Source organism: Podarcis muralis, chromosome 9 (assembly GCF_964188315.1).
Source record: "Podarcis muralis chromosome 9, rPodMur119.hap1.1, whole genome shotgun sequence".
Taxonomy (NCBI): domain Eukaryota; kingdom Metazoa; phylum Chordata; class Lepidosauria; order Squamata; family Lacertidae; genus Podarcis; species Podarcis muralis.
Genome location: NC_135663.1, coordinates 5,759,254 through 5,786,260, shown reverse-complemented (window position 1 = coordinate 5,786,260; position 27,007 = coordinate 5,759,254). Strand labels below are relative to the sequence as shown.

The 27,007-nt window shown below is 48.0% G+C and overlaps 1 protein-coding gene across 1 annotated transcript; it reads right to left on the bottom strand.

Moving 5' to 3' along the window:
* Positions 1 to 206: 206 nt before the first annotated feature.
* Positions 207 to 23,767, bottom strand: LOC114604650 (5-hydroxytryptamine receptor 7-like). The gene is made up of 3 exons (XM_028744983.2): positions 23,002 to 23,767; positions 16,269 to 16,795; positions 207 to 6,654 (listed from the first exon to the last, which is right to left on the bottom strand). The coding sequence occupies exons 2-3, from the start codon at positions 16,778 to 16,780 to the stop codon at positions 5,883 to 5,885; spliced, it is 1,284 nt and encodes a 427-aa protein (XP_028600816.1). The 5' UTR covers positions 16,781 to 16,795; positions 23,002 to 23,767; the 3' UTR covers positions 207 to 5,882.
* Between the last annotated feature and the right edge of the window lie 3,240 nt (positions 23,768 to 27,007).

Genomic DNA, 27,007 nt, shown 5'->3' with positions numbered 1-27,007 from the left:
CTTCGGCGCGGCATGGCAGAGGCGGGCGAGGGCAGCGAGCTGATGCTAGGAGGCGCCACGTCCAGCCTCTGCCTCTTCCCTGGTGCCCTCCAGAACATGGCGCCCTGGTGCTCTGCACCACTTGCCTCTATGGGCAAGAAGCCCCTTCTCTCTCTCTCTCTCTCTCTCTCTCTCTCTCTCTCTCTCTCTCCTCTCCTCTCCTCTCCTCTCCTCTCCTCTCCTCTCCTTTCTTCTCCTTTCTTCTCCTCTCTTCTCCTTGCTGTTACTCTTTATACCCTACTTAAGAAGGTGGCAGGTGAGGATGTAGCAGCCCTGGGAAGGAAGATGCAAAGCTTTGGCAAAGGACTGAAGGAAAAGTCAATCTGCCATCTGCATCAACCGGAGAAAGGGAAATAGAAGGTGCCTGGGCATAAATAATCCCCTCCAGCAGGTGATGTTGTGGGTGCTGGAGGGGATTCCTCATGGGCTTCACAGAGCACCCCTCAAACCGCCAGTGCTGTATGCAAGACAGCCCTGCCACTACAGTCATGACTGAGTAAGATAAGGTGGCCCTTGACAGGAAAACAATCTACAGTGGTACCTCGAGTTAAGAACTTAATTCGTTCTGGAGGTCCGTTCTTAACCTGAAACTGTCCTTAACCTGAGGTACCACTTTAGCAAATGGGGCCTCCCGCTGCCCCCAGAGCACGATTTCTGTTCTCATCCTGAAGCAAAGTTCTTAACTCGAGGTACTATTTCTGGGTTAGCGGAGTCTGTAACCTGAAGCGTCTGTAACCCGAGGTACCACTGTACATTGGGATCACAGAATTGTGGAATTGGAAGGGACCACAAGGCTCATCTAGTCAAACCCAACCTGTTTTCAACCTAAACGTACCATGGGGCGTGCACAAAATTCAAATAACTAGGGTGCTCAACTGGTAAGTCAGTAACACCTTTATTTAATTTGGACTCTTGAATTACCGCAGATTTCACCCTCAGCCCTTGGAACAACTGGCCTGTTTTCCTGGTTCCTGGTAGAAAAAGCCTTTCCCAAAGAGGTGCCCTTGAGATTCCCATCAGCCCCGGCAGAAAAAATTGCCACTGTGTTTTTAAACAAACCCTCTCAATATCAATTCAGTCTGGTTGGAATCTGTCAGTGTTCTCTCAGATCAGATTTATTTTCAAAAAATCAAGCCGTTCTCGAGCAATAAAAAAAAAAGGGGGGGGGTGTCCCGGTTTTGCTGGGAGACTTGCAGGCTATGTGTGTGTATAAACTAACTTATCATACAAATGTAAAATTCACGCTCGTCGTTAAGCCGGCTTTTGTTTCTGGGAGTGAGAAGGGAACATAGCCTTCAGACGGAAAAAGGCTCCCTGGTAGAGATGGGAAGTTCTGGGGGAAACTGGAAAAATGGGGGGGGGACAGGTTCCCCCCATTTCCCCCCCAAAGTCGGTTTTCCCCCAGAAAAAAATGGAGAAAAAAGTGTGTGGAATATTCAAACTATATCAAATTTTTTTTCCAATTTTTCTGGGAAAAAATGGCTTTGGGGGAAAACGGGAAAAAATGGAGGGAAATTAGTCCCCCCCCCCAATTTCCCCAGTCCCCCCCCCCCCAGGCCCTCTCATCTCTACTACTTGGGATAGCTAGGCCAAGCGATTTTACCCTGTCTGCCATATTGGACCAGAGGGACAAAGATTATGCTGATGATTGTCGTTGTGTAGTTCCTGCAGAAAGTTCTCCACATGGTTGTGTCATCTCTAGGGTTGCGCCAGGCACACACAAATGCACAATGCACACAGTTTTTCTAGAGTGTGTTCGGAGTAGGGCAGCGCTTGTCAACTTGGTGCCCTACCGATGTTTCGGAGGACAACCCCCACCTGCACGTTGGCCAAGTTGGCAAAGATTTTTGTAGGGTGCTGCTATTTTAAACAAGTTGCCTCCACACAAAAGTGCCCTTTTCATTCCCATTGATTCTCAAGGTGCTGCGTTCCGCCCTTGAATTAACCCAGTGTGTTCCTGACCTCTCGTTTCCAAAGCTGGCTGAAATTTGAAGAAATTAGAAGCTAGTGAGTGTCTTGAAGTTTTCAATTTAGACCCTACCATTGAAATCACTCTCATCTCTGAGACTTAGGAGCCTTTGGTCTAGAAAACACTGAGGATTTCCATTCTGCCGATTTACTTGCTTACATTACCAGAGTGGCAGAGTGGCAAAACTTTCTAACCTGCTATCGAAGCTCCATCACCATTCTCTTGCAGTTGCAACTCAGAATGGATAGCCAGTAAGGTAAAGGTAAAGGACCCCTGGGTGGTTAAGTCCAGTCCAAGTCGACTATGGGGTTGCGGCTCTCATCTCGCTTTCAGGCCGAGGGAACCGGCGTTTGTCCACAGACAGCTTTCTGGGTCATGTGGCCAGCAGGACTAAACTGCTTCTGGCACAATAGGATACTGTGATGGAAACCAGAGCGCACGGAAACACTGTTTACCTTCCCAACGCAGCAGTACCTGTTTATCTACTTGCGCTGGCGTGCTTTCGAACTGCTAAGTTGGCAGGACCTGGGACAGAGCAACGGAAGCTCACCCCGTGGCGGGGATTCAAACCCCCAACCTTCTGATCAGCAAGCCCAAGAGGCTCAGTGGTTTAGACCACAACGCCATCCACATCCTCCAGTCCGATAGCCAGTCCCCCAGTCCAATGTGGTACGCCTCTTTGTGATAAAGTTAGCCCATTGTTGTTCTTTCTAAAAGCCACTGCATGTAGCCAAACCATGTTTCTGCCTGATGGGTATAATGTTGTTTTTGTTTTCTGTACATTGCTTTGGATGCATGGACATGCATGGTTACCAGACGGCAGCAGAGACTGGCGAAACAGAGCCATCAGCTGCTGCAAAATGCAAGAAATGTGGGGAGATAGGGAGGCGTTGGACAGCAAGCTCAGTTGGCAGATGGAAGAGGCTTGTTGAGCCTGATAAACTCCAGGCCACCAACTAAGGAATGAAAATATGCATCTCTGATAACATAATTATAGAATTGTAGAGTTGGAAGGGGCCAACTCCAACCCCCTGCAATGCAGGAATCTTTCGCCCAACATGGAGCTCAAACCCACAACTCTGGGATTAAGAGTCCCTTGCTATACCGACTGAGCTATCCAGCATCAACGCAGGATGTGGCTCTTTGTGGGGAGGCCAGGGAATCGTCAAGGAAGGCGGAGAAAAACTGCGTTCTGCGACCTGTCTACATGGGTGCATATTATTATTATTATTATTATTATTATTATTATTATTATTATTAATTTTTTGTACCCTGCCCATCTGGCTGGGTTTCCCCAGCCACTGGGCGGCTTCTACAAAGACCAAAAATACACTAAAATGTCACACATAAAAAACTTCCCAGAACAGGGCTGCCTTCAGATGTCTTCTGAATGTCAGGTAGTTGTTTATCTCTTTGACATCTGATGAGAGGGCGTTCCACAGGGCTAGTGCCACCACTGAGAAGGCCCTCTGCCTGGTTCCCTGTAGCTTTGCTTCTCGCAATGAGGGAACCACCAGAAGGCCCTTGGCATTGGACCTCAGTGTCTGGGCAGAACAATGGGGGTGGAGACGCTCCTTCAGGTATGCTGGGCTGAGGCCGTTTAGGGCTTTAAAGGTCAACACCAACACTTTGAATTGTGCTCGGAAATGTACTGGGAGCCAATGTAGGTCTTTCAAGACTGGTGTTATGTGGTCTTGGCGGCCGCCCCCAGTCACCAGTCTAGATTAGTTCTATCCACATTCTAATCCACATTCTGGATTAGTTGAAGTTTCTGGGTCCCCTTGAAAGGTAGCCCTACGTAGAGCGCATTGCAGTAGTCCAAGTGGGAGATAACTAGAGCATGTACCACTCTGGCAAGACAGTCTACGGCAAGGAGGGTCTCATCCTGCGTACCAGGTGGAGCTGGTAGACAGCTGCCCTGAATACAGAATGGACCTGCGCCTCCATGGACAGCTGTGAGTCCAAAATGACTCCCAGGCTGCGCACCTGGTCCTTAGGGGGCACAGTTACCCCATTCAGGACCAGGGAGTCCTCCACACCCGCCCGCCCCCTGTCCCCCAAAAACAGTACTTCTGTCTTGTCAGGAATGTATGAGAATGTATTGACTCATTTGGCTTAACTCCTTCTGGACTGAACCAATGCTTAGTGGTTGAGCAAATGCTATGCTTGTAGAAGGCCCTGGTTCAATTCCTTGCATCTCCAGGTAGAAGAATCAGAGAACAGGGGCCGGGGAAGACCTTTTGCTGCCTCAGACCCTGGGGACATGCTGCCAATTCTGGGCTGCATCAATAGGAGTATAGCATCTAGATCGAGGGAAGTAATAGTGCCACTGTATTCTGCTCTGGTCAGACCTCACCTGGAGTACTGTGTCCAGTTCTGGGCACTACAGTTCAAGAAGGACACTGACAAACTGGAACGTGTTCAGAGGAGGGCAACCAAAATGGTCAAAGGCCTGGAAACGATGCCTTATGAGCAACGGCTAAGGGAGCTGGGCATGTTTAGCCTGGAGAAGAGGAGGTTAAGGGGTGATATGATAGCCATGTTCAAATATATAAAAGGATGTCATATAGAGGAGGGAGAAAGGTTGTTTTCTGCTGCTCCAGAGAAGCGGACACGGAGCAATGGATCCAAACTACAAGAAAGAAGATTCCACCTCAACATTAGGAAGAACTTCCTGACAGTAAGAGCTGTTTGACAGTGGAATTTGCTGCCAAGGAGTGTGGTGGAGTCTCCTTCTTTGGAGGTCTTTAAGCAGAGGCTTGACAACCATATGTCAGGAGTGCTCTGATGGTGTTTCCTGCTTGGCAGGGAGTTGGACTCGATGGCCCTTGTGGTCTCTTCCAACTCTATGATTCTATGATTCAGTCAGAGCAGACATTGCTGGCCAAGATGGACACACTGCCTGGCTCCACCTCTCTCCCCCATAGTGAGGCACAAGGTGCTAATGTCAGGTCCCCTGAAAATTTTTGCTCCTTTCCCCTTTTTGCCTTCCCTTTCTAGCCAAAGGACTAGAAACTTGTCTATTTGTTTTTATTTCAGATGGGGACAGAGCATCTCAGCACGCTGGGTTCCATACTCAAAATCGAAGTCCTCACTTGGTCAGTGTGTGCACCCATGAAAACGAAGAGCCCTACATAGACCTCTTGCCTCATCTATGGTCTGTTAACATAAACCGCTTCCTCTCTCTCAGTCCCTAGTGGCTATGACTATCCTTACGCGTCGTACGGTAAGGATAATCGAGGCAAATGAATGCGAAATGCCCTGGGCACTCGGGAAAAACTGTATAAATGTTAAGTATTATTATTACATAAGAGCTCCACAGCAGATGTCATGCCTTCTTCATCCTGGTGACTTCCAGATGTCGTGAGACTCCAACTCCCATCAGCTCCAGCCGGAATGGCCAAAGGTCAGGGGTGATGGGAGCTGAAGTCCAAATTATCTGGAGGGCGTCAGGTCAGGGAAATGCTTCTGTTGAGCAACTTTGCTACAGCCTCTCGGATATACAATTCTCGCTTGGCTTGCCAGCTAATTTCCTCTCCCTTACAAGGAGTTTACTAGGATCTTATAATCCCCTCTCCCCAATTTCCACACCTAGGAAAATCCTTGAAAGTGGCAAAATATTGTTTCCCCTTTATACCGCAAACGGCTGCCATAGATGCACAGATTTATTTGGGTCCTTTTGTGAACTAGCATCTTCCATAGACTTATTTGCAAAGCTGCAGGGGAACCGGGTAATTGTTGCCCTGCTTTGGTGGTGCCCATCCAGGTGAGCCCCCAATCCTTGGTGTGAGCGGGCAGCCGCAGGGAGGGTCTGCCTCCCTCAGTGAGCGACCGCCACGCTTTTAAACGCCAACGTCCACATGGGCCCGCAGCCTTAGATGATGCCCTCGTGTTTCTCTGTGGCTTTCAAGGCCTCGTGCATGCTTGCGGCGGACAGCCTGCGGTTGATGTTGCGGTAGCTGCAGCGCAGGAGGTTCCAGAAAGTAGTCCTCAGGTCCCGGTTGAAAAGGGCGTAGATCAAGGGGTTGATGAGGGAGTTGGCATATCCCAGCCAGAGGAGAGTCCTCTCCAGCCTCAAAGGGATGCAGCTGCAGCGGCTGCCGCAGATGAACGGCCGGGCCGTTGACATCAGGAAGAAGGGGAGCCAGCAAAAGGTGAAGGCCCCCACGATGATGCCCAGGGTCCTGGCTGCTTTCTGCTCCCTCTTGAAGATGGAGATATTCTTCCGGTCTTGGCGGAGGAGTTTGGACAAGGAGGCGCATTGCTCCACGGCCTTGCTCCTCTTGGTGCTATGCTGGCGCCGGACGCCAGGCTCGATGCAGTAGGCTCCGTCTGGCTCGTAAGGCCTGGGGAAGTCCATGAAGCGGTGTTTCTGAGCGCTGGCCTTGGCTGCCTTGTAGATCCTGTTGTACATGACGAGCATGACGGCCATGGGTATGTAGAAGGCGACCCCGGTGGAGTAGACAGTGTAGCCAAAGTCCTGGCTGATGAGGCACACCCGTTCCACCGTGATGTTCTTCGCCCAGCCAAACAAAGGGGGCAGAGTGATGGAGGCCGAGAGGAGCCAAACGATGAACACCATCTTGGCCATCAGCTTCCCGTCTTGCCTCACGGGATATGTCAGCGGCCGGGTTATTCCTAGGTACCTGGAAAACACCAAGGAAAGGTTGGTAGGTTGGATTTGGCTTAGTCAAACCTTTATTAGGCATTAGAAATGCAGTGGTACCTCGGGTTAAGTACTTAATTCGTTCCGGAGGTCCGTACTTAACCTGAAACTGTTCTTAACCTGAAGCACCACTTTAGCTAATGGGGCTGCCTGCTGCCGCCGCGCCGCCAGAGCACGATTTCTGTTCTCATCCTGAAGCAAAGTTCTTAACCTGAAGCACTATTTCTGGGTTAGCTGAGTCTGTAACCTGAAGCGTATGTCACCTGAAGCATATGTAACCCGAGGTACCACTGTATAAGGTTAGGTAAAAAGGTAAAGGACCCCTGGACGGTTAAGTCCAGTCAAAGGTGACTATGGCGTTGTGGTGCTCATCTCAATTTTCAGGCCGAGGGAGCCGGCGTTTGTCCACAGACAGCTTTCAGGGTCATGTGGTCAGCATGACTAAACAGCTTCTGGTGCAACATGAAGCGCATGGAAACACTGTTTACCTTCCCGCCACAGCGGAACCTATTTATCTACCTGCACTGATGTGCTTTCGAACTGCTAAGTTGGCAGGAGCTGGGACAGAGCAACGGGAGCTCACCCTGTGGCAGCGATTTGAACCGCTGACCTTCTAATCAGCAAGCCCAAGAGGCTCAGGGGTTTAGACCACAGCGCCACCCACGTCCCAATTAGAAATATAGGCCATCATAAAACATCCATATACATTTTTAAAATATATATATACGAATAAACAGCCATGTAAAAATATGCAATAACGAGGATTTTCGTAACAAACAAAAACAGTACCCCCACAGTTTAAAAGGTCATAGATAGTTTAATTAGCCAAAGACTTGGGAGAAGAGGAATATTCTTGCTTGGCAACTAAAGATGTATAATGAAGGCACCAGATGAGCCTCCCTGGGAGAGCATTGCACAAATGGGGAGCCACCACAGAAAAGGCCCTGTTCTCGTGTTGCCACCCTCTGGACCTCATGTGGAGGAGGCACACAAAGAAGGGCCTCAGAGGATGATCTCAGGGTCCAGCTAGGTTCATGCATGTTGTATGTTGTCTTCACAAAGGCATGCCTATTTATGCCATATGCATTTTTTATACACATGACTTGACTGGAGAACTGCACTGCAAAATTCGGGGAAGTGTGAATTTTTGAAAGGTGGCCACGTTTCGACTCTCATGCTATTTCAGAAAGGCAAATTAAGCAGGAACGCCTTTAAATGTGACCTGAACACAATTCCCATCACTCGCATCACCCCCCGACACATGGGGCAGAGCCAGTGGTTGAGGTGGAGCCATGTGCTTGTCATGCGCTGCGTCCAGGGTGGATTCAAACCCTGGTATCTCCAGCCGGTGTCCCAGTTAGCAGGGATGGGGGAAAGCTCAGCTCTCCCTCCAAGGAGACACTGCTCAGGGCTAGGTGGTTCGATGCTCTAACTCAGCAAAACAAAACTCCGCACAGGTCACTTATTCCCTCGGCCCACGACACTGCAGCTGCTGAACTGAGTTTCTTTTGGGCAATGCAAAGTGGGTCACAAATCTTTGCAGCAGTGAACACAGCCACCTTTTAACCACCCTCTCAGGAACCGCCACTAGAACCCACGTGGTAGGGTTTCTCTCTTTTTTTAAAAAATAACTCTGTTCTAATTACATCTCTTTGGTTACCAGGCAACAAAGTGTGGGCATGTCCTACAGGGGGTCCTGCTAGCTCTTGGAGTTAATGTAAAAATAGCAGGGTCCAGGGTCCGTTGCATAACCAAGTTGCGTTAGCACATCGTATGGAGGACTGTTTGCAATTGCTGTAAGGATTTAATCAGCAAAACAGAAATGGGCATGCAGTGTCGTGATCCAGATCCCAGGATATCTCTGTGGCCCCAGAAACCCCTCCAAAGGTGCAGTGGGATCTGGGCTGGCCAGGACTGATGAGAGTTGAGGTCTAAAACATCTGGAGGGAGCCGGGTTGAGAGAGCCGGGTTGAGAATAATTTTATTCTAATTGTCTAAATGCTTATTATGTTTATTGTGGAAGAAACGCCGGAATGACTGGATTTAGAAAGTTTAGAAAGGCAAAAGCTATGCAGACATCCTTCATGGAACAAGAGGTGTGTGGCTGTCTCAAACCACCCAACTCAAAAAATAAAATAAAATATATGATGTTTATTTATTTCACAAAAATTATACATCTCTCAGTTGTAAAAAACAAACAAACCACCAACCCACAAACACAGCCTCAAAGCAGTTGACAAAAAAAGATAGAGCAACAAAATCATCAATAAGAAAATTTTAAACTTTAACAATGATAATTTAAAACTTTTGAAAAGTTAAGGTAATAGACTAAAAATAGATTAAACTTTGGCTGGGGCAACCCAGTCAGATGGGCAGGGTATATGTAAATAACAATAACAACTTGCACCAACTATTTAACCATCTGGGTAGGCTTGTCTAAACAAGAATGTTTTTAGCAGGTGCCAAAAAGAGTGCCTGCCTGCTATCAAGTGGTGGGGAGTTCCAAAGGGCAGGTGCTGCCACAGTAAAAGACTGAGTTCTTACCAATGAGAAATGGGTTTTATGTGGCACTTGTAACAGTGTGAGTTCCCCCAATTGCAGCAGTCGAGTGGATGCATGTGGGGTCAGGCGTTCTTGTAGGCAAACTGGTCCCAAGTTGTTAAGCGCTTTGCATGCTAATAGCCCCACCTTAAACCTGGCCCAGTAGCAATTCAGCCACCGGTGCAGGTCTCAGATGGATGTAACAGGCGGAAGTTTCTGAGGCTTCGCAGAAAAGAGCACTCGGCTGAAAATTCGTCAGGACGGCAGAGTTTATTTCAGTTCAGTGTTTTTTAAAAAAGAGATCTGGATTAGCAGTGCTTCTATCACCAGCAATGCGCACAGCAGCTGGAAGGAGGCCGTGAAAAGACTTGCAAGGGATCGTTAAGTGATTAATTAATCTGTACTTTGATCTGGAGTCGCGTAAGGCTTAGAGAAGGGTGCTGCATGCATGCTTAATGCTGTTCAGGGTCTGCTCCAGTTGCTGGGCACAGTGTCAGGTCCTATTTGCTTCGGCGACACCTGCAGGCAGCCAGCACCTCTCAGGATTTATTCATTTCAGAGCACACAGAAGCCCGTTGAGACACACGTGAGGAGGGGTCGGATGCCAGACCCGCCGACACCCATGCTGAGTCCCCAGGGACCACGTGTGCAAGACATGTAACACGTGTGCAAGACATGCAACACGCAGGTAGGTGTGGTGGTGTTTGTTTGTTTTTTCCATTTTTTTTGTATTGATTTTCCAAATTTATGAACAAACAAACAAGCATAGATCCTAACTGTAATAATTCCACTTTTGTTAACATTATCGAATGACTTCCTCAAATCCCCCTGGCTGAATTTCAGTGTATAATAATAATAATAATAATAATAATAATAATAATAATAATAATATTTATACCCCGCCCTCCCCAGCCAAGGCCGGGCTCAGGGCGGCTAACAAGCAATAATAAAAACAAGTTGAATGAATACAACTTAAAAACAAGATTAAAAGACAACATTAAAATATTGAAACATTAAAATATTAAAATGCAGCCTCATCACAGGAGGAGAAAGGAAAAAAGAAAGAGGGGGAGGGAATCAAATTGGCTCCAAGCCAAAGGCCAGGTGGAACAACTCTGTCTTACAGGCCCTGTGGAAAGAAATCAGATCCTGCAGGGCCCTGGTCTCATGAGACAGAGCGATCCACCAGGCCGGGGCCAGTGTTGAAAAGGCCCTGCCTCCGGTTGAGGCTAATCTGCCTTCTTTAGGGCCCGGGACCTCTAGGGTGTTGCTATTTATGAACCTTAAGGTCCTCCGTGGGGCACACCGGGAGAGGCGGTCCCGTAGGTACGAGGATCCTAGGACGTGAATTTCAGTGTATATCATTGTAACAGTTCCAAAACTAATTTCTCATAACATTTACTTAGTCAAGTAACATCTTTCTTTCTTTTCATATTAACTTTAAACATATTGTTCTATAACATTACATATTTAAATCCTAAGCCAATCTGGTAATTGCAAGTATTTCTATTTAAATCATCTTAGCATATTTAGCTAAATAGTCTTTGGATTTCATCCATTCCTCCTGGTACTCCTCCTCCTTTTGGTCACGGACTCTTCTGGTCAGGTTGGCTAGCTCCCAAAAATCCATTATCTTCATCTCCCGTTCCTCCACTGTTGGCACTTCTTTTAATTTCCAGTTCTTGGCTACCAAAATCCTAGCAGCAGTTGTGGCGTACAAAAACAATCTAACATCTTTCTTGGGCAATTCTGGACCTATTATTCCAAGAAGGTGTAGTGGCGTTACTCACCCAACCTCCCATCAGTTGCGTCGCTGCTGAGGGGGCATGCGAGGTCGCAGTGGAGCAAATGCACCAGTGGAGCCAATCCTGCACTCCCTCTGGCGCGTCGACACTGCACCAATCTCCTGACTCCTCTCCCCCTCTAACCTCCCAGTAAGCAGCAATGATGCAACTGACTGGAGGTCAGGTGAGTGCTGCCATCGCGCCCACACCATCCACCACCTGCAACACAGTCAAGTCAGGTGTGCCCAGCCCAAGCCAAAGGCGATGGACTTGTTAAGTACAATTGTTTAATTGACACTGAAATGGGGAATTCCCAAATGTACATTAACGAAGGCTTGAATGTGGGGATTTTCCACGGGGCTATATCAAATCCCTGCGACGGGGTGAGCTCCCATTGCTCAGTCCCTGCTCCTGCCCACCTAGCAGTTCAAAAGCACGTCAAAGTGCAAGTAGATAAATAGGTACCGCTCCAGCGGGAGGGTAAACGGTGTTTCCGTGTGCTGCTCTGGTTTTGCCAGAAGCGGCTTAGTCATGCTGGCTACATGACCCGGAAGCTGTACGCTGGCTCCCTCGGCCACTAAAGCGAGATGAGCGCTGCAACCCCAGAGTCGGTCACGACTGGACCTAATGGTCAGGGGTCCCTTTACCTTTTTTATATCGAATCCCCGCGATGGGGTGAGCTCCCATTGCTCAGTCCCTGCTCCTGCCAACCTAGCAGTTCGAAAGCACGTCAAAGTGCAAGTAGATAAATAGGTACCACTCCGGCAGGAAGGTAAACGGCATTTCTGTGCGCTGCTCTGGTCTCGCCATAAGCGGCCTAGTCATGCTGTCCAAATGACCCAGAAAAAATTGTCTGCGGACAAATGCCAGCTCCCTCGGCCTGTAAAGCGAGATGAGCGCCGCAACCCCAGAGTCGTCCGCGACTGGACTTAACTGTCAGAGGTCCTTTACCTTTTTTTTATATTGAAGCTAAAGAAAAGACTGAGCTCTAACTGAGTTGGTAACTGACTATTGTTGTTTTCTGCTAGCAAAAATGTGAGTGTTTAACCTTAGATCAAAGGTATCTCAGAGGGATGGATGAAGGGACCAATCACTGGAGCTGTGTTGGCCACCAAATGGGCCACCTCTTCAATGCAGAGGTGAGGAGCCTCAGAACAAGGGAACAAATGCTGCCCCTTAGAGCCCTCTCCCTGGCCTTGCTACAGGGAACCAGGCAGAGGGCCTTCTCGGTGGTGGCACCCGCCCTGTGGAACGCCCTCCCATCAGGTGGCAAAGAGATAAACAACTACCTGACATTTACAAGACATCTGAAGGCAGCCCTGTTCAGGGAAATTTTTAATGTGTGACATTTTGATGTATTTTTAATCCTTGTTGGAAGCCGCCCAGAGTGGCTGGGGAAACCCAGCCAGATGGGCGGGGTACAAATAATAAATTATTATTATTATTATTATTATTATTATTATTATTATTACCTCCACCCCAGCCACTTGTGTTATCCCCAAGCAAAACCTCTCATTAGCCTTCCTTCTCACCTTCCTCAATGGTTTTTGCCTGGCTAGGATTTGTCCTTGAACTCTGATCATGTCTCTTCCTTGTTTGGATGGAGGGCAGAGAGAGGGGTGTGAGTATGTGTAGGAACCAGCCTGTTGTACAAAGCTATAAAAATATTCATTGTTCCACCTGCCTTTGCCTCTGGCCCTCCAAACACTGGCATGTGGCCCTTGGAAGATTGCCCAGAAGGAAAGACAGCCCTCAGGCTGGAAACAGCTCCCCATCCCTGCTACAAGGGAGTTCTGCTTCGTAACCATTCTTTTTTTAAAAGCCACAACAACAGGCAGTGATAAATGCGATTGCTGAACCCAGCTTGTGTACAATGGGCGCCCTTCGCCGAAGAGGCTGCTCCTTTTTATTTCTCTGCATATTTATACTGAAGGGCAGTGCAGACATTTCCAAATAAATAAAATAAATCTCTACCTCTCAGACTTTATGGCTCCTTCTAACGGGAGCACCAAACATTAAATACGTGCAGTCTGGGATTGCTTATGAATTCCACACGCCTACCCTTTGCATTCAGAGACGCTGCTGCTGTAACTTGCACAATTAACTTTAAGTGTCTGCTTCCTAATTCTGCTCAGATTTCTTTCCTTTGTTTTTGTTTCAAAGATAGAAAGTCGCACAGACAAGGAATTAAGTGCACAGACTGGGGGGAGAAGAACAGGGTATTTTAAAAGCATCAAGGGATAGCTGGACGGTGCGGTGCAGAGTGCCAGACTAGGACCGGGGAGAGACACGAGTTCAAATCCCCACTTAGGCACGAAGCTCACAGGGTGACCTCAGCCTAACCTACCTCACAGGATTGTTGTGGGGATTAAGAGAGGCGGGAGAGGTCCATGCGCACCCCCCCCCCTTTTGCTCCTTGGACAAGTGGGATATAAATACCGCAAAGAAACAAATTCATTATCTTGGCAGATTTGGTTTGGATTTACAGTAGTGAGGCCCCCTTGGCTTCTAGACTTCCAGGACCGTTTTGTAGCTGGGATTCAAGCACTTACCAGAAAATTCAGGATGTAAAATTAAAGTGGTTTGGGTGCTTTTGCACTATAAACTGCTTTCAACCCCTCCCCAACTCCCCCCACCCCTAGAAAGGAAAGCAATGGAAAAAGGCACTATGGCTTGACACAATCTTTCCATCAAGACATCATGATGAACAGCGGATGTTGCAACACCCAGCCATAATCTTTGTGTAAGCATGAGCCAACAGTGTAACGCGGCAGCTAACAAAGCCAATGCAATTCTGGGCTGCATCAATAGGAGTATAGCATCTAGATCAAGGGAAGTAATAGTGCCACTGTATTCTGCTCTGGTCAGACCTCACCTGGAGTACTGTGTCCAGTTCTGGGCACCACAGTTCAAGAAGGACACTGACAAACTGGAACGTGTCCAGAGGAGGGCAACCAAAATGGTCAAAGGCCTGGAAACGATGCCTTATGAGGAACGGCTAAGGGAGCTGGGCATGTTTAGCCTGGAGAAGAGGAGGTTAAGGGGTGATATGATAGCCATGTTCAAATATATAAAAGGATGTCATATAGAGGAGGGAGAAAGGTTGTTTTCTGCTGCTCCAGAGAAGCGGACACGGAGCAATGGATCCAAACTACAAGAAAGAAGATTCCACCTAAACATTAGGAAGAACTTCCTGACAGTAAGAGCTGTTCGACAGTGGCATTTGCTGCCAAGGAGTGTGGTGGAGTCTCCTTCTTTGGAGGTCTTTAAGCAGAGGCTTGACAACCATATGTCAGGAGTGCTCTGATGGTGTTTCCTGCTTGGCAGGGGGTTGGACTCGATGGCCCTTGTGCTCTATTCCAACTCTATGATTCTATGACATCTGAAGGGAGCCCTGTTTAGGGAAGTTTTTAATATTTAATGCTGTATTGTTTTTAACACTCGATTGGGGGCAAACTCAGCCAGATGGGTGGGGTATAAATAATTTATTATTATTATTATTATTATTATTATTATTATTATTATTATTATTATTATTTTCAGTTTCACCCCTCTCAACATTCTGCAGGCACTGAGTACATGCCATCTTCATTGGGCTGTTTTGCTTTTTGGAGGGTGATGTTCAACAGATTCTCCTCGCTCCTACATCTGCAAGTCTCCGATTTCCCCCAAGCCTGCAGGCATCTCCCTGTGGCTGTTCTCAATACATAAATAAAGACACTCAGACAACTGAATTGGTTAGACTATCGGGTGGCCTCCGTCAGGAAATGTCACCTTTAGGCCACGCACACCATCCTCTTAATTTCCCTGTACTTCAGTGAGAAACTTAGAGAGAGTTTCATTTGCAGTTCAGTACAGAGCACACCAGACAATGACAGTGATTCTAAATAACTGGCCTGGTTAAGGTTTTCTGTATGCACGACATGTGCTCTGCCTCTAAGCAATGACTCTGCCCATCTGAATTCCTCGCAGCCTCGTACTGTTCCCAATCGAGCAAAAGGATCTAAATGCAAAGGCTGCACATCCACGATCATCATCATCCATAAGGTAGTTGCTTATTTAGTGGTGCTCCTTCAATAGCATACATTTCACATTCAGCAGCAAGAAATTATCAGGGACCATGGGTGGTATCCAACACGCTCGTTCTGTTCACGCAAGGATTTGTAGGTATAAAATGGAACCTCTCTCCTACTTCTTCCCCTGAGTACACTCCATGCCTTCTCCAAATTTGCTTCGGAAAGGTTTTATTTTTTTTTTTGGGGGGGGGGAGGAGAGGGGAGAAAGTTCCTTCCCACAAGGGCAAATCCTTGCGCCGACAGAACGAGTTGTGTAGCAAATGCTCTAGCCGGGGGTTTCCTGTTTTGATCTAGATCTAGACCTTTCTCAACTCCAATCATCCCTAGCTAGCAGGAACAGTGGTCAGGGGATGGTGGGAGTTGTAGTCCAATGACATCTGGGGACCCAGGGTTGAGAAAGCTGGTCTAGATGACCTGCAAGGGCCATGTGCGCATTTTTGTGGGATGTGAAACACAAGAGCAGTCAAGTACAACATTCCTAGAGTGAACATGTTTACACATGGGGAGGAATGTTTGTCCAGCCAGCAGGTAAACCTCCTGTTTCCTTCTGGGCTGGGACAGACTTCCTCTGCATGTGACTAGAGGTGGGCGTGGCCTCACCTGTGCAGGTAACAACAAAAGCACAGGGCAGGGCAGCCAACTCTCTCTCTTTGACTACATGCATCGAAGAAGCAACATCTGCTTAGCCAAAGATGCTCTCTTGGCTTCAGCCAAGAGAGGACAAAGGGACTGTCTTCTTATGAGATAGTTTCCAGGTAAATGTTACTTTTCTAAGCTAAGTCTGCCTTCTGGGATCCAACTGAGAGCAGAATGTGAGTAAACTCTTTATACTTTTATAGAAGACTGTGTCGTGTCTTATTTTTTATGAGGGAATAAGGGGAAAATACCAGAACAGTTATAGAGGCTTTAGTGAGCCTGAGCAAACGCATCCGCTGTGAGTTTAAAAGGGGAATATTACTCTGCTAAATTGTGAACTTGTTAACGCAAGTTGGAAAGGCTATGATCAGACAATATATCCTCTCCTGCATCCCTGAACATTCCCACAACAATCCAATGATTCTATGAACCTGGACAGTCTCTTCTCTGTTTCCTGCCCCTGCTGCTGTTTCCACTGAACATTTCCACACGCATACGCGCACAAAAACACACAATTCCGTGAGCCTATGATTCGTAAAACAGGAGACCATCCTTACCGGTCCACGCTGATGACGCAGAGCGTCATGATGGATGCCGTGCAGCACATGACGTCCATGGCAATGAAGACGTTGCAGAAGACCTCCCCAAAGAGCCACTCCCCTCCCACCAGGTCGGTGATGATGACGAAGGGCATGACGGCAAAGGCCACAGACAAGTCCGCCGCAGCCAAGGAGACCACCAGGTAGTTGGACGGCTGGCGGAGCTTTTTGACGATGCATACGGAGATGACGACCAAGCTGTTGCCCGCAATAGTCAGCAGAGTGATGACCGAGAGGACCGTCCCGATGATGACCTTCTCAGTGTCCCCGTACAGCAGTATATCCTCCCCACAGTCCGTGGCGTTGGTGGCATTGGCGGGCAGCAGAAGGTCTGGCTCAGGGGACGCGGAGGGTCCTTCAGGCATGAATGGAGCTGAGGGTGACTTCCGGGTGGAATACTCCTGACCCGAATCCTCCACGGCGAGAAGATGCTGTTCCGAAAATGGGCTGGGGCCGATCCTGACCAACATGCTTTGAGCAGACCGCTGTGCGGAGAAGAGACACGAGCTTGTTATTATTTCAGGCCAATTGCTTCAGCTGCAAAAAAATAAATAAAGCAAACCTCCGGCACGTTAGATGCAGCAAATGGAGACTGATGCAAATTCGCAGATGTGTGCTTTGTCTGGTTCCCTACCGATGCTCTCAGATGCTCTCCCACTTGGAAATAAAATGCAGCACTTGGATACCAAAATGATCAGCGCCGGCCCTACCGTTAGGTCAATTGATTCGGCTGCCTCTGGCAACAGATGCTGGTGTGCCTAGGAGAGGGGTTATTCCTGGCCATTCCTGCTGAGCAGAGCTGCTCTTAAGCTCAGCAGTTGCCTTAGGGGTGGGGTGGGAACTCTGTCTCATTGCTGGTGTTGAAATATGAGTTAACTTCCACTCTGCTCCCCTACGTGGAATAAGGGGAGGACATCTGGCCTACTCCTTCGGGTAGTGATAAAGCTGGATATCAAATCCAAACTCTTCTTTGCTTTAAGGTAAAGGTAAAGGGACCCCTGACCATTCGGTCCAGTTGTGACCGACTCTGGGGTTGTGGTGCTCATCTCGCTTTACTGGCCGAGGGAGCCGGCGTACAGCTTCCAGGTCATGTGGCCAGCAGGACTAAGCCGCTTCTGGCGAACCAGGGCAGCGCATGGAAACGCTGTTTACCTTCCCGCCGGAGCGCTACCTATTTATCTACTTGCACTTGGACGTGCTTTCGAACTGCTAGGTGGGCAGGAGCTGGGACCGAGCAACGGGAGCTCACCCCGTCGCGGGGATTCGAACCGCCAACCTTCTGATCAGCAAGTCCTAGGCTCAGTGGTTTAACCTACAGCGCCACCTGCATCCCATTTCTTTGCTTTAGGCAACATAAAATCTTGAGCCAGCCATAAACCCCATTCACACACACTGCTCACCTGCCACTCTCATAGACACACGGTCTGAGGCAGTCTTTGCCAACCTGGGGCCCTCTAGCTGATTTGGACTACAGCTACCAGGGAGCAGGTAGCATTGAAGGGCACCAGGCTGGACAGAGGCTAGTTTAAGAGTTCACCAATGGTGGAATTGTGGCCTTTCCACCAACACCAGTTGTTCCCGGACTCTATGGGCGGAGAATCCTTGACACTTCGAAGCAGTTGGGAAATGTTTGTGAGCATTCCATGACACCCCAGCAGCTTAAGCAAACAGCTGATTTCAGCCAACTCAATCTAGTTCTCTCGCTAGCTCATAGCTAGGGAGGTTTGAAAGACGGCAGCCTGCCTTGATCTGATGGAGGAGATGGGAAGTTGGCAACAGCGGCGTAGTGTGGGTTGTCAGCACCCGGGGCAAGGCAAGTAATTTGCGCCCCCTAACCTGTGGATTTGCGCCCCCTAACCCGTGGATTTGCCCTAACCCCAGATGTTGCGCCCGGTGCGGCCGGCACCCCCTGCACCCCCCACGCTACGCCACTGGTTGGCAAAAGCATTTATGCGGATCTGTGAGTTGCATGCTTTATATACTGCAGACTAACTTCTGCAGGCAAAGATTACCCAATTTCAGGATGCACAGCGACTAAGAGAATAAATAGTTAAGACAGCTCGTGTAAGCACAGTTATCAGTCTCCTTTTCAACGCTTATTCTTCGCCGTCTCCTTTTTAAATATATATTCTATGTTTCCCCAAGTGCAGTTCAATCATAATGAAACGGGCACGGTAAAATATAAGGCTGTTACGCTGAATTACCCACTGGTCCATTAATAAAACTGGCATAAATCTGCAAATGTTTGAAAAGAATTGTCCTAAAGCAAAAAAGAGAGGCATGCTTTCTTTGCTAGATGATGATCTCATAGCAGGTATAATCTTCCAAGAAGTGGCATTTCCTCCTTCCTCAAAGAGAAGAGACATGTCGCTTTTAAGACAGTACTTGCTACCTGCAATTCTTGTAAGTCCTTTTATTAAAAATAATATGTTTTTTTAAAAAATCTGCATCTTTTTAGTAGATCAGAAGTGCCTTAAATTGCTAAATCGTGCTGATGATTCATTTAGATATTATAGCTGCACTAATATTATTAGGAAGATTTATTCTATGTAGTCATTACAATATGAATCGGCTCTTCTACACTGCGGAGAGCTGAGTGCAAATTCTGATGTGCAACGGGTGGTCAGCAATCATTTGGGCCTACCGTTTTCCTGATTCACTGCTACAGTCTTCCCCAGCCGAGTGCCCTCTAGTTGTTGTGGAACTATAACTCCTGCCAGCCCCAGTCGCCATGGCCATTGCGATGGGAATTGTAGTACAAAATATCTGGAAGGTTGGGAAAGGGTCTGCTGAATCCACCCCAACAAATCTCCTCACTAAAGGATCACTCTCTTTATTAATATTGTTTGCTTCGGAAATATGAACACTGGCAGGGCACAAATTCTGAGGCCGGACCCTTCCCCTGAAAACAACATATTTTTGTAGCGTTAGTCAATATGGCACCCTTCAGGTGTTGCTGGACTACTTCTCCCATGATTCCATGCTGCTTGGGGCTGATGGAAGTTGAATAGGCAACTCCCCATTCACGCTCATTCAAGGCACACACAACTGTGCATGCGTGCATCGCTGTCAACCTGGACGCGGCATGAAAAGGGGCAAAAACAGCCCCGAAAGGAATGGCAGATGAAGATGATGGACTTTTCGGAGCTAGCCGACCTGCCTGGAAGAGTCCGCGACCAGAAGGAGGAGGAGTACCAGGACGACTGGATGAAATTCAAAGACTATTTAGTTAAATATGCTAAGATAACTTAATTGGAAAAACTTGCAAATACCAGATAGGCTTAGGATTTAAATATGTGATGTTAGAGAACAATATGTTTAAAGTTAAAATGAGAAGGAAGAAAGATGTTAAGTGACTAAGTTAATTTTATGAGAAAATTGGTTTTGGAAAACTGTTACAAAGATATACAATGAAACTCAGGCAGGGGGATTCGAGGAAGCCATTTAATAATGTTACTAAGATTGGATTAAGTATAGTTAAGATAAATGTTTGTTTGTTTGTTTAAAATTCTGGAAAATCAATAAAAAAAATTGAAAAAGGAAAAAAAAACAGCCTCGAAAGATTGTGGAAACAGCAAAAACAGCAATCCTATGAGCTCTTGCCCCAGCCTTTGAGCAGTGGCATAGCTAGTCGCTTGGGTGCCCGGGGCTGCGCGTGTGCCCTGCAGCTGGGGGCGGAGCAAGCCGCCCATGGGGGGGGGGAAAGCTGCCTGTGGGGGCATGGCGGGCTAAGCCTCCCCCTCAGCTGTAGGACAGCTGAGGGGGTGGGCAGACGCAAGTCCCGCGCTGCTCAAAAAAGCAGGACGGAACTTGCAGGCAGTCCGCCAACCGCCTCCCCCTCAGGAGAGACGTGTGGCTCAGGCCTTCTGCAGCCCCGCGGTGTGGCACCCAGTGCCCCCCGCCTCACCTAGCTATGCGTCTGGATTAGGCAGATTTATGGAGGAGAGGGCTGTGGAAGGCTACTAGTCATAAAGGCCACGCTCTGCCTGCAAATCTGGAGGCAGAAATGCTTCTGGTTTTTGGAAATCACTTGAGGGGAGAGTGCTCCTGCCGTGGCATAGGAAGAGGGGGGTGCGGCAGGTGCAGGAATTATTATTTTTCAAAAACACATATTTTTGTCAGTTTGTCACCCCCCCCTCAGTGATGACACCCGGGGCAGTCCGCACCCACCGCACACCCCCTTCCTACGCCACTGCCTTTGAGGTCTGTGGAGAGTTGGAGTTTGAGCAAGGAGATAAGATATAACTTTATTCGCATTAGCCAATGGCCATAGCAACAGTAAAACATTACAGTATACACAGAAAAGGGAATTTGATATAAGAGCACAATTTAAAGTCCTGAATCAGCCGTCAGTTAGTGGCCCTTATTCTGATTGCCCCTGCTATGAACCTAGCCACCTTTGAGCAAGGAGGCTTGCGGGGAGCGAATGTGGTGGAGTTTGGTGGACATGGTAAGTGCTGATTATTTTTTTTTAAAGGGGTTTTCAAGGGTTTCCAGATGTTTAGAGGGTGCTTGCGGGCTTTTCCAATGGTGCTCCAGATGTACACAATTTCACTCAGAGGTGTGCTGCCTCAGAACGTAATACCCCACATTACCTCACGTGTAATCCAGCCACATCTGGAAGGTAGCGTTCTGGCTACCCCGGTTTTGTAGCATCAGATAATGGGCACAATCCAAATGGACATTCTCTACTGTGTTTTTACACCGTAAAAACGATGCTGGGGCAGAGAAGCCAACAGAACCAATGATAGACAGAGATGGAGCCAGTGACAGGTAGAGCCAATTAATTCTACGTTTCCCCCCGTGGTCCTCCCTGCAAAAACGAGACTAGGGAGGAGAAGGAAACAGGCAAGATCATCCTCTGGGCCGGTCAAAAGAAGGCAGGCAGGTTTGGAAGAATCAAGGCTGATGTTCATGGGGTAGTGACCCGTTTGCATTAATGGACTAGCCTCCACACGCCCTCCTTCCATTTCAAAGGGGCTCGCTTGGGCAAACCTCTGAGTTGGAAGTCACAAGCTTAGGGTCACCCAGCAGTTTCTCCAAGCAAGGTGTTGCCTTAATCTCAGATCCGTTTTTTTCCTGTTTCCTTTGCAGGTACCTCTTCCAAACCAGCATTTGGGTCACAGGTGGCTGGAGCGGAAGGTGGGAGAAATGGCCTGGTCCCATTCATGACTGATTTTAGAAGACTTCAAAAGGTGGAGGGAGAACGTGATTTGCTGGAGTGAGAAGGGATGTCACTTGTGGATTTCATTAAGGGACCTCCCCATCCCCTGCATTCTTTCTTCTCTAATTAGGGAACTAGATTAAATGTTGCAGCCAAGTCACTGGGAAGGGATGTAGGAAGGAGTTGGAAAGTCTAATATTGGATTGATTTTATACATTCAGTGTGAATTCATTGATGCATATTGCAAAGGCACACACACACACACACACACACACACACACACAGAAAATTCTCCTTTAGCAAAATAGCCTGAGACATCCGAATTGTTCAGATAATCAGAAGTGCAGATAAATCAAATTGGTGAGTTAAAATTTAGAGAGAGAGAGAGAGAAAGAGATTATCATGACAGACAATGAATTCTAATCATCAAGAAGTTCCGAAAACTGAGCAGTGGCAATAAGACTTCTAATCCAGCACGCAAACATAATTATGTTCATAGCTCTCATGGTATCCATTCCTCAACTTTTTTCTGCCTTTCACCCACATCCTGGTATTTACACTGGAAGGTCCTTGAGACCAGGGACCTCATTTTACACAAATGGTACTGTGCAAGTATTAAACAATATGCCCTCGATTTAACAAGGTTTGCATTAAGGAACTCAATGGCCATATATAGCCTAGAAGAGCCTTCCTTGACTTGGTGCACCCCCTATGTTTAGACTACACCCATCAGTCCCAGATGATGGGAATTGTAGTACAAAACAACTGGCCAGCACTAGGTGGGGGAAACTGGCCTACCACAGCCAGCAGCTGAATAAAATGATATTTAGGGACACCGTCTGAAGGCAACAGGGATGGGCTGCCAACCACAGAGAGGGCATTTGAACTTGGCAGCAAACAAGTCTAGACTGGATGTCTTCAGCCAACGTGAGATCTAGCAAAGGTTTGATTTGCAAATGGGATGTCTAGGAGAGTGGGAGCTTGTGGGGGTCAGACTTTAGGACCTTTAGGTGCCCCGCTTCTCTTAAGAGAGTTGGCACTCCTTTGTTCGCAGAGTGATAGACATCACTCTCCCAAATCCCATCTCTTTAAACACCACGGATGCTTGGGCCATTTTAGATTTCATGCGCGCCATGTAGGCAAAGCGTTAGGCCGTGAAAGAACCTCTGCACCCCACATAGTCGTGCTGAACTGCAACATCACCCCAGGTTAGACGTCTTCCTGAGTGCCCATTAGTACTCGCATCTCTCTGTCTCGTCTCCCTCGGCTGTTAACAATGAATCGGCTGCGCTCTTTCGGAGAGAGATGCATCTTCTCAAAAGTCTCTCTCCTCCTCACTCCCCTTAAAAACACTTTAAACAAATGCCAAACATCTACTTCAGAAGAAGTACAACTTCTCCCCTTCCCCCAGGGTGCCCTGCAAAATCCCAGGCTGAGACTGGCTTTCTGCACATAGCGCATGAGAGGCTGCCCCTCTGATAACTTCAGATACCCTTCCTGCGAAAGAATGGAAAAAAGAAGTCTCACCTCTAAGGCAGCGAGGAGGGAGAAATGTCAGGCAGGAGATGGCTTTTGCCTGGTCTCTTGAGATGGACATCTTCTGTCCAGGAGCACAGAGTCCCTTTACCTTTTTGAAATTGCTGGAGACTCTTCAACCCTGACTTTCAGTGGTCCAAGCGTTCCCTGAGAAAGATCCAAGAGTGAAAAGGATGGCTGCAGGTCGCCAGGTTACATCCTCTGGAGGCTGCCTCTATTTCCCGGGCAAGCTAAGAACTGCCACAGCAGGAGGAGAAGATGCAAAGAGGCAGGCTCCCTCAACTCTCTCTCTCCCCCCTCTCCCCCTCCCCTCCTAAGCATCATTCTGCTGCAGACACACAGAGAGTGGCAAGGAAACACCAGGCAGATCTTGGCGGCTGCTGCAAAAACTCAGGGAGAACAGCCTGGGGAATCTCTTCTCGTTTCCCTGAGCAGAAAGAGAATCTGGGTCTCTCCCATTCCATCCTTGCTTGCCAGGGCATCAGCAACCTGGAATGCCGGAGGCGAGCTGCGCGAGGAAGGAAACGAGCCTTGTCAGGGCTGCAAGAATTGCCACGAAGGTGCAATCGATTCTGTCACACTTCTTTTGCTGGTTTTTTCGAGGGAGCATCGAGAAAAGCCCAGTGGTGACGCCTTGCAGGAACCTCGCTGGAGCGAATGGTGGTAGCCGGCAGTTAAAGTCTTTCATCTGCAAGTAAACCAAGACCTGCTATCGTTTCCTTTCAGCCAGACTAAAAATATACCTTCTTTATATGAGAACCCTTTCTTTATATATTGAAGGCTACACAGATCATCTGAACAAGCAACCTCAAACCTAAAAAGGATGACTTCATTCGTTAAGATTTGGGAGCTGGTTAATTGGATCACAGTTGTCACCATAACAAAACCTCGGCGTTGCAAAATGAAAAGTTTTCAGTCATGAGAAACCTGCTATGGATATATAAAGCATTTCTGCATCGTCAAATATTATTTAAAATTTAAAGGTCCCCCCCCCCTTACAATGCTATTTTAGATGTCATCTCCGTCCCCCTGCTTATGTCTGAATATATGGGTTTTACACCCTTCCCCCCTTTTAAAATTATGATTTTTAAATGCATGTATATATTCTTTCCCTAATAATATTGTTCAAAGTGTAAACTTTTCCAAAGTGTCAGGAAAAAAGAGGATCTTGTAAAACCTGAGCTGTATTGTCAAATTTCTCTCCTGGCTATCACTACTGCAGAACTGAATCTAAGCCAGGCCTGTGTTCGAAGGCCTGTGGTGTTCAGTGTTGAAAGTCATCCACAGAGCATGTGAAGTAAAATTAAAGTGGAAAATGTCTTTGGTAGCGAACTGGTCCCTTTCCGCTACTGAGATCCACAGGTAGCTTATGAGATGCAGCTAAAAGAGATTTCCCCTTTGCCCACCACAAATTGATCACCAGCAGGTGGGAGGCAAAATAAAAAATATAAAATGTTAATACCCCATCTCCCCATCCCCTTCTCAGACACCTCTGATTTTCTTTCCTTTTTTCTGTGTGCTTGAAAATGGTCTTTGGAACAAATAACTCAGCAAACGGTCCTTTCCGCAAGCAGCAGTTTGACACTTCCCAGAGGAGCATTTAGAAAACGCGTCTCCTTCATCGATCGAACGGTCTTTGTGTTTAAAGAAGACTTTATGTATAATGTATAACATATATTCTTCTTCAATAGCACCGTCCTGCAACGCACACAGCACTGCTTAGAAGCAAATGCATTGCCCATCAACATGCTTTCAATGTGCCTGATGCAGCCCATTTTAAAATGGGCTGCTGTTTCAGATTGGCAGCTTTTATTGCTGCTCTGTGGTGATCTCTCTTTTCGTTTCTATCATGAGTTTCCGTAAGCTGCTTTAGGATCACAGGAAGTTGCTACGTACTGAGCTCTCTGCACTCGCTGGGGACATCCTATTCCATCCTCTCCGACATTTCTCCAATGAAAATAGGGGCGTCCTATTCCATCCCCTCCACCTCGGTTTTGCTAACTGCTTGGGCATGAATTGTTAGTGTTGACGAGACTGAGCCAGAGCCAGACCAATGGTCTGACTGCATATAAGACAGTTTCCTATTTCTCGAGGAAAGCACCTTTGCCCAGTGGTTAGAGCACCTGTCTTGCACGCTAAAGGTGCCTGGCTCAATTCCCAGCACCTCTGGATAGGACTGGGAGAAACTCAGGTGTGCATTGGCTCCAGCTTCTGGGGCCAGCACTTTGGGAGCCCCCAATACCCCCCCCCCCAATGTTCAGAATGAGGAGAAGGAAGCTGAGAGCTGAGAGCCATTGAAAGTAGGAGCCACCAGCCACTGAAGCTGCGCGGCCACCATGTTCAGATCTGCTCCCTGGCTCCTCCTGATGTGTCACCGCGCCTGCCCACCCCAGTCTAAACCACTGAGCCTCTTGGGCTTACAGATCAGAAGGTCAGTGGTTCGAATCTCCGCAATGGGATGAGCTCCCGTTGCTCTGCCCCAGCTCCTGCCAACCTAGCAGTTTGAAATCACACCAGTGCAAGTAGATAAATAGGTACCACTGTAGCGGGAAGGTAAACAGCATTTCCATGCGCTCTGGTTTCTGTCATGGTGTTCCGTTGCACCAGAAGTGGTTTAGTCCTGCTGGCCACATGACCCAGAAAGCTGTCTGTGGACAAATGCGGCTCCCTCGGCCTGAAAGCAAGATGAGCGCTACAATCCCATAGTCGCCTTTGACTAGACTTAACTGTCCAGGGATCCTTTAACTTCTTTTTTCTGTGCAAGTCGGTGCCTCTGCAGGTGTGGAACCCTGGAGAGCTGCTGCCAGCCAGTGCAGACAATAGCTAGATAGAACAATGTCTGGTTCAGCAGAAAGGCAGCTTCTGATGTCCCGGCGATCGTAATACGTAGCTAGAGGGCTGCGTTTGACCTGGCAGGTTATGAGAAGTGCAGGCCTGTGTGAATCAAAGGGGAAGGGAGGGGGATTATTGGAGTCAGAGAATTGTAAAATTGGAAGGGACCATGGGGGGCATCTAGCTCAACCCCCTGGCGTGCAGGAGATGGTTGTTGTTTTTTTTTCTGTCTTTTATCAGGGGGTTTGGGCTGGGTGTTCATCACTATGGGGATGATACCCAGCTCTACCTCTCTTTCAAATCAGAACCAGTGGAGGCGGTGAAGGTCCTGTGTGAGTGTCTGGAGGCGGTTGGAGGATGGATGGCAGCTAACGGATTGAGGTTGAATCCTGACAAGACAGAAGTACTGTTCTTGGGGGACAGGGGGCGGGTGGGTGTGGAGGACTCCCTGGTCCTGAATGGGGTAACTGTGCCCCTGAAGGACCAGGTGCGCAGCCTGGGGAGTCATTCCGGACTCACAGCTGTCCATGGAAGTGCAGGTCAATTCTGTGTCCAGGGCAGCTGTTTACCATCTCCATCTGGTACGCAGGATGAGACCCTCCCTGCCCTGCGGACTGTCTCGCCAGAGTGGTGCATGCTCTAGTTATCTCTCTATCTTCTATTACTGCAATGCGCTCTACGTGGGGCTACCTTTGAAGGTGACCCAGAAACTACAACTAATCCAGAATGCGGCAGCTAGACTGGTGACTGGGAGCGGCCGCCGAGACCACATAACACTGGTCCTGAAAGACCTACACTGGCTCCCAGTACATTTCCAAGCACAATTCAAAGTGTTGGTGCTGACCTTTAAAGCCCTAAACGGCCTTGGTCCAGTATACCTGAAGGAGCGTCTCCACCCCCATCGTTCAGCCCAGACACTGAGGACCAGTGCCGAGGGCCTTCTGGCGGTTCCCTCATTGCAAGAAGCAAAGCTACAGGGAACCAGGCAGAGGGCCTTCTCGGTAGTGGCACCCATCCTGTGGAACACCCTCCCATAGATATCAAAGAGAAAAAAACTACCAGACTTTTAGAAGACATCTGAAGGCAGCCCTGTTTAGGGAAGCTTTTAATGTTTAATAGACTATTGTATTTTAATATACTGTTGAAAGCTGCCCAGAGTGACTGG